Source organism: Dendrobium catenatum, unplaced genomic scaffold, assembly GCF_001605985.2.
Source record: "Dendrobium catenatum unplaced genomic scaffold, ASM160598v2 original_scaffold_72769, whole genome shotgun sequence".
NCBI lineage: Eukaryota > Viridiplantae > Streptophyta > Magnoliopsida > Asparagales > Orchidaceae > Dendrobium > Dendrobium catenatum.
Genome location: NW_021391215.1, coordinates 43,185 through 50,761, shown reverse-complemented (window position 1 = coordinate 50,761; position 7,577 = coordinate 43,185). Strand labels below are relative to the sequence as shown.

The 7,577-nt window shown below is 30.3% G+C and overlaps 1 protein-coding gene across 1 annotated transcript; it reads left to right on the top strand.

The window, feature by feature from the left end:
- Positions 1-206: 206 nt before the first annotated feature.
- LOC110111668 (zinc finger protein GIS3-like) lies at positions 207-767 on the top strand. Its single transcript, XM_020843642.2, has one exon. The coding sequence runs from the start codon at positions 207-209 to the stop codon at positions 765-767; it is 561 nt and encodes a 186-aa protein (XP_020699301.2).
- The last annotated feature ends 6,810 nt before the right edge of the window (positions 768-7,577 follow it).

Sequence of the window (7,577 nt, the reverse complement as noted above, 5' to 3'; positions counted from 1 at the left end):
CCAAATCGTGCTCGCCCACCATCCACTCTTAGCCTAGGTGGATAAAAATGAAGATATTTGCCATAAGTTTATTATAAATAGTAAAATATTAATGAATTTGTGCATGTCATTTTAATAATAATAGTAATAATAAAATAAAAATTAAAGAATAATAAGTGTTAATTCTTTCCTATATATATATCCCTTATCCATCCGCTGCTTCTAAGATGGCGTCCGCTATGCCCACTCTTAAAATATTCGGCATCCACGTCACCCATGGCGAGGCAGTGGGCCCACTCGACTCCTCCATCTCCCCGGCGGCGGCCGCCACCGACGCCGGCAACGCCAGAAAATACGAATGCCAGTACTGCTGTCGCGAGTTTGTCAACTCCCAGGCTCTCGGAGGCCACCAGAACGCCCATAAGAAGGAACGTCAACAGCTCAAACGCGCCGCCGCCGCCGCCGCAGCAGCGGCTGCAGCTGCTGCCGCCACCGCAGCCAACTGCAGTCCCCTTTCCCCGTCATTCTACCCCCCTCTTCCTTCCGCCGCCGCCGTCGGCAAGTTGGTCTACCTAATCCGACCAACCGCGCCACTCCACCTGTCGCACGGCTGCGCCATCCGTACCGCTCCATACACATATCCATTCCTGTACGATTCCGCGGTGGGTAACGGCGGCGAGAAACCCGTTAGCGGTGCTACTGCTGGGCCGCTAGTCGTCGCCGGCGGCGATGATGGCTGCGGGGTTGACTTGCATCTAAGCCTCGGTACAGGCCGTTCACCGGCCTGAGTAGACCGGGCCGGGCCAGTTCGATGGATTTCGAAAGGTTTGGACTTTGGATACAATTTGTTCCATTCCATCTAATTTATGCTCTGTTGGATAAAAAAAATGTAAATTTCGTTTTTATTTCAGTTGAATTATGGGTGGTTGATTTCAATGTAATCATATTTTATTTTATTATTTTGTATTTTAATATTTATTTTTGAGATATTTATTCATTAGTTTGATTCTTGAAATTGAAAAAAAATATGTATTATTGAAAAATGATAATTTTTCTAATCTAAAAGCAATGAAATGAACCCTATCATTCTTCATTGATTTTTGAATAATTTTGATGTTTTAATGTCGTTGTTTGCTCCTTCTTCGTCTCTTTGTCTTTTTTTCTCATTCTCTCTGTTGCTCTCTATATATAGAGAGAGAATATCTCTCTATATACATAGAGAGAAGTATGAAAGTAGAATAGAAAGAGAAATAGAGAGATTCTAATTGCTTTAGTATCAAATAAATAAAGTATACCGTACAAGATATTTTATGTAAGAATTAGAAGAAACAACAAAAATCAGCTTGGCCTTTGTTGAAAACTTTTCTATCAATAATAGGTATGATTTATAAAAGGTCATCCTTTCACAATCCTAGAAAAGTTGGTTGTTATAAGCATACCAATGATAATGGTGATATGAGAAAGCTATTGAGGTAAATGTAGGTGATCCCATCAATGCTCTTTCTAGAGGTAAAAGCAACATGTCCTCTAGGAATATGTATATTATCGTTATGCATATGCAGCTCGTCTTGGTCTCTTGGTTGAGAGCTTTGGTCACCAACCAAGAGGCCTTTAGTTCGAGTCTAAGGTTGCTTTAATTGACCTAAACTTCCAAAAAAAATCTTCATGCATAAGAAAATAGCTTCGAAGGATTTTATACAGCTTAAGGGCTGTCAAAAAAGCTCATCATTCATTTTCTATTCATTCGTTAGTCAAACTGGTTGATATTAAAAGAATATTTTGTACTTATTTTCTTAATGAGTTGAACATAAACAAAACTCATCATGTAATGTGAATGCAATAAATTGAGTAATATTTAAGACCTTTTTAAATAGCAAAATATATATAATAAAAATAAAATAACAAAATGCCTTAAATATAGCTTGAAACTCATGAGAGCTAATTCTACAAGAAAATTATTTTTTTAAAGTAATCAAAATAATAAACCTATAATTATTGATTTCATAAACATTTCTATGCTTATAGGCTTCTAAATAGTCCACCCTAATTTAATATATTATAATACATCTCTAAAAATAAATAATTAATTAATAATTCTATTTAAAATACAATTATATTTACTATTTGTGACATGCTAGCTAAAATAGGGCATTAAAGGAACCACCTTTGGATAACATATAATAATATGTTGAGATCAAATAGCTATGAACCCAAAGAAGAGGGAGTCCTCTTAAAGGCCACCCTACTCTATCAATTCTTACTATAAAACCCTAATGGCTCCACCAAATTTCCATCACATTTAAGTAAAAAAAAAAGATAGTAAGAGAAAAATTAAATATTTTTATTATAATTTTAGTAGAGGAAAAATTATTATTAAAAGGGATGAAATTGATTTAAATTTTATTAAAATATTTAATTTTAGTAAATTTTTATCACTAAGATTGTATTGAGTATCACCTAAGCCTTCCCAACATAAAATCATCAACATATATAGTCCTTATCCATAGGTCTACCTCCTTTATTGTCACATCACATCATTTAAATTAGATCAATAATTTTCAATTTCTTATATTTTTGCCATTTGAACCAACAAATTGGGACCATGAGAATAATTTGCTAAGAAAAAATTTTCTATATCATTAATATAATTTTCTATTTTAAACATAATAATTTAAAATTAATAATTATGAAAATAAATTATTCCAAATTTTTCATAGGAAAAATATAAAAAATTTAGGTCAAAACTTGAAAAAAAAAATTAATTAGAATATTCCGATCAAAATCTAATTAGGATGGTCCATACAATTATTAAATTTATTTTGAGTTGAGAGTAATTAAATTTTTGATTAATTGCTGTATATTAAATATAATTTAAAAAATTAATCTAAAATTAATTCTATCCCTCAAAACTCTCTATTTCCATAAAATTATTAAATTTTATATATTAGTTTATGTGCTCATGAAAAGATTAAAATGTGCACACATAAATTTTTTTTTTACCTATTTATATCATAAATGATAAATTATTATTTTTAAATAAAAAAATGCTGTGCACATATTTATATTCTTGCCAAGAATTCATTATTAGGAATATATATTACTTTTTAATGATCAGTGATAGATTATAAAATATGTAGCATCTAGATTTTTTTTTTAAAAGTATATATTAGGTCACAGGTCCTTTCAAGAGATATTACATTTCATTTATTAATATTCAACATCTGCACATGAATAATTATTGCATTATAATTTGAGTTTCATTCAATATTTTTTTTTAAGAAATAGATATTGTCTTGTATATATACATATTTTCATACTATTTTTCAATATAATCAATACATATATTGTAATAACTATAATATGTGAAATAAATTTTATTGAAAACAATTCTAAAAGATTAGTTACTTACAATGAATAGAACAAAATTTGTAGTATGAATGACAGACAAATATAATCCAAAGGCTTTTATCTCTCCTCTCTATTCTTCCTCTTTCAATTTCTTCCTAGCCAAACAATCAAGTTAGGTAGTCAGTTGACGGGGTGAGGAAATTATATATATTCTGTTCATGGCCTACCACTGCAACGCTCACCATATCGACGCTAAAGCGCTCTACTTCAGAATTTTCATATTTTTCAAAAAATTGATTTAACATATTTGATATATACCAGATTGAACAAGTCATTATTCATATGTATTTATCCCATTAAGTATAAGAGCTTATAAAAATTAAGCGAATTCAAGCTATTATTGAACAAAAAACAATCCAATATGAATGAGATTCAGCCAACATCATAATTCCTTTTTGCAAAGATTACTATTATCTTTCCAAAAAAGAAGAAATCAAAAGAAGAGAAGTAGATAGTTAGCTACAAGAAACTCAAATGCCTTGAATTTCCAAACAAACCAAAAGAAAGCATGCATGGCCACACTTTCCATTTAAATATCTTCTTATGCAAGGCTAGTTTGAGCAATATTAATACCTTCTTATGACTATATGGACATTATTAGCTTAATGATAAGCAATTAAAAGTTATATCATAGGCTTGAGGAGGTTTAATTTATATGTAAGTTCTTTATTTTATTATTAGAATTTCTTAAAGATATTTTTTAATCATTATTTGTTTATATTTTGTTTCTCTAAAAGAAGCTAAAGAAAAGTGAGAAAGTTCTTTTTTTTCTTCTTCTCATTTTATTAATGATATTTATTTCTTAAGCTCATTTCTAATGACTTAGTTAAAAATATTTCATTAGTGCTTGGTTAGCTAAATTAGAATTATGTGTCATAAGCTTTCTTTGAGAAGAAAGAGATAATTGTATGAAAAATTCTTAAGCAAACTACATATTATCTAAGATTCCACACAATGTGCTCAATTAAGCACAAGCAAACAAACTTAATTAAACAATAAATGAGGCCATATCAATTAATTATCTTTTATAGCATTAATTGTGCATTGGAGGATTTTGGGGAGTGTTTATAAAGCTAAGTTTTCTTAGGAATCATGGCCTGTTGGTTAATAGAGATGGTTGTAATTCAAGGTCGAAGATTCATGCTTCGTTTGGGAGTGCTTTCCAAAACGGCTTTCTAATATAAAAATTTTTATTTTAAGAAATTTTTGTACTAAAAGTTGCTTTAGAAAGCATTAATAAAGCTGTCCTAAATGAAGCCTCAAACCCGCACTTGATGATTTATCCTATGATTAAATATCAAAAATAAAAAAATAAATAGATAAAAGGAAAGTTGAGCGAGTAAATAGTATTTCTTCAACCCATCTCATGTGAATAATAAGTAAATAAACACTAAATCTTATAAAATAGTGGAATATCCCAAGGGTAATTAAGTATAAAGCATTAACAAACAATAACTTGCATGAATTAATAAAGTAAATCATAATTAGAAATTATTCCTTCATTACAAGTCCTAGAAAAATAATACAAACCCATAAACCATTTGGAAATCATAATTAGTCGTCATTTGGATCAACTTTCTTACTGCTTTATAAATCAGCTTTCTAGTATAAAAACTTCTAGTTAAAAAAAAATTTACTATAAATTTGATTTAAAAAATAGTAAAAAAAATATTTCAAATGAAACCTTAGTCATTCATTAATCATATAACTCAAAATTTGATAGAACATTATATCAGAAGCATAGGAAAAACTCAAAATAGTATGACATTTTTCTTAAAATTACAAGATTTTCATATACATGACATTTTTTTTTTTTTTGCAAGATAGCAAACACTTCTTTTACATGAACAAGCAAAATAGTTTGAATTATATATGAAAATCATTATTCATAGTATATATCCAATAGTGATTTTATATAATTAATTGATTATTTTTAAGTATAATATGTGCAAATTATGTTCAATCATAGGGCTTTATAATAAAATTCGCCTTAATTTTGTTTAATTTATTAAATCCCAAACCAATCAAATAACACCGAAAATTGAAATTTAATTTTGAATTGAAACAAATCTGCCTCAGATTTTGCATGATTCAAAGATTCCAGAATTAGCCCTGGGCCCTGGGCAGGTCGGGCTGGGCTCGGGGATGGTAATTACGGATCGGCCTGGTAGTTTAAAAAATGTCCCATTTCGGCCTTCTAGATTGATCGACCTGATACGTTTTTGGGCCAAGCCCATATTGGGTCATTCAAGCCCGGTAAAAAGCAAATTCTGAAAGATGTGTGTATATAAGGTGGCAAGTATGTAAATTTTATTTTAAATTATTTTATAACATTTTTAAATATTTTTATTTTACTATCACATACAAAATTTCAAATAAATGAAAATAAATATACAACGAGCCGAACGAAATATAATCATTCTGCTTATCTACTAATCAATTAAATCCGAAAAAATATTAAATTAATGAGTTGAATATGATTGAGTATTATTTTATTAAATTAAAGATAATATATGTATACTATTTCGAGCTATTAATGAGTTGAATATGATTGAGCAAAGATCTATTCGTGTTTGATTCATTTTAAGATTGAGCTAGCTCAAAATATTTGTTTGTGTTCAGTTAGCTCGTTTAATAAACAAATCAAATACGAGCATCTTAACGAGTTGAAAAGAAGCTATTCGTGAATGATAAGTTGTTTGGCAGCCTTAAGAACATCTCCAACCAAAAAACTCATTTCTCACTCTAAAATACAGTTAGGGGTGTAAATTTTGGGTCACGGGTCGGGTTCGGGTCGAACCCGAAACTAACCCGGCACTATTCAGGTCAACCCGAACCTGACCCATTTTTGAAAACAGGCCAGTTTTCCTAACCCGAACCCGTCCCGCTTCGGGTCAAGGTCAACCCGACACGACCCGTTTCCAACAAAAAATTGCTAATTTTCGAGTAAAAAACGGGGCCAATCTCCTCTTTTTCGGGTAAAAAATGGGTCTATCTCCTCTTTTTCGGATAAAAAATGAGTCAAAATTGGGTCAATCACGAGTTGTCGGGTCAATATCGAGTTTTTAGGGTCAAAATCGGGTCAAAATGTTGAACCCGACCCGTTTCGGGTTCGGGTTGACCCTAACCTGAAATTTTCAGGTTGGGTTTGAGTCGGGTTTTCAGGTCGTGGCACCCCTAAATACAATAATGCTTCAAAATGCAGCAATTCATCTCCAATTGAACTCTATTTCGAAACACAAAAAAAGAATATTCCATGTATATTCTTTCTCAACCACATGCACTAGCTTTTTCTCCCCTCCGCTTTTTCTATTTGCGCCAAAAATGTGTTTGTGAATAGTGCAACCGCAATGTTGACGTCGCACTATTCACGAACGAGAGAATGGCTCCCTTTGCCTTTCGATTGGAGAAGTTCGCGGATGCCAAACAAGAATATGGAGTTCAGTTAGAGATGCCCTAATAGCGACTGTGCTTTTTATCTAGCATGAGACCATGATGCAATTCATTTATTTTAACTTAACTTAAAAAAAAAAAAAAACAAAAAACAAAAAATGAGACCATAATGCAGTTCATTTATTTTAATGATGAGAATTAGGCAACAAAATGCTAATTTTCTCTACAATTCAACCTTTATTTTAATTTGAATTCATGGTTTCTCAATATTAAAATTTCACAATATTAATCAATTTATCTGTATTAATTTCATTAAAAATGATTAATATATCCTAATACTAACAGATGACATTATTTTTATAAACTGAAGATAGTATTAAAAAAATAAAATAAATAAACTGAACTTCTTTAGAACTTTGCCATATAGTACTCTAAACATGTGGCTGGATCTCCATGAAAATAACAAGAGAGACTTTTTTTTTAATTATTAGTTTTTTAAATAGAAAAATTAAGTCAATATTTATGCTGACAATAAAAAAATATCAACTTGATATATATATATATATATATATTTTTAATGAAAGATTTGATTGAATATATTTCATTTTTGTTTTATAGTAATCAAATGGATGATTAAAATTTTAAATGATTCTTAGTTAGGTTATTGTTTTTTGTCATGACTTAGCATTTCATAATAAATGTTGGGGTTTTTACATACATAACACTTAAAACTTTGCTATTTAACTATTTAACACTAAAACTTTCATATTTACTATTCAGCCACCCAAAACATCGTC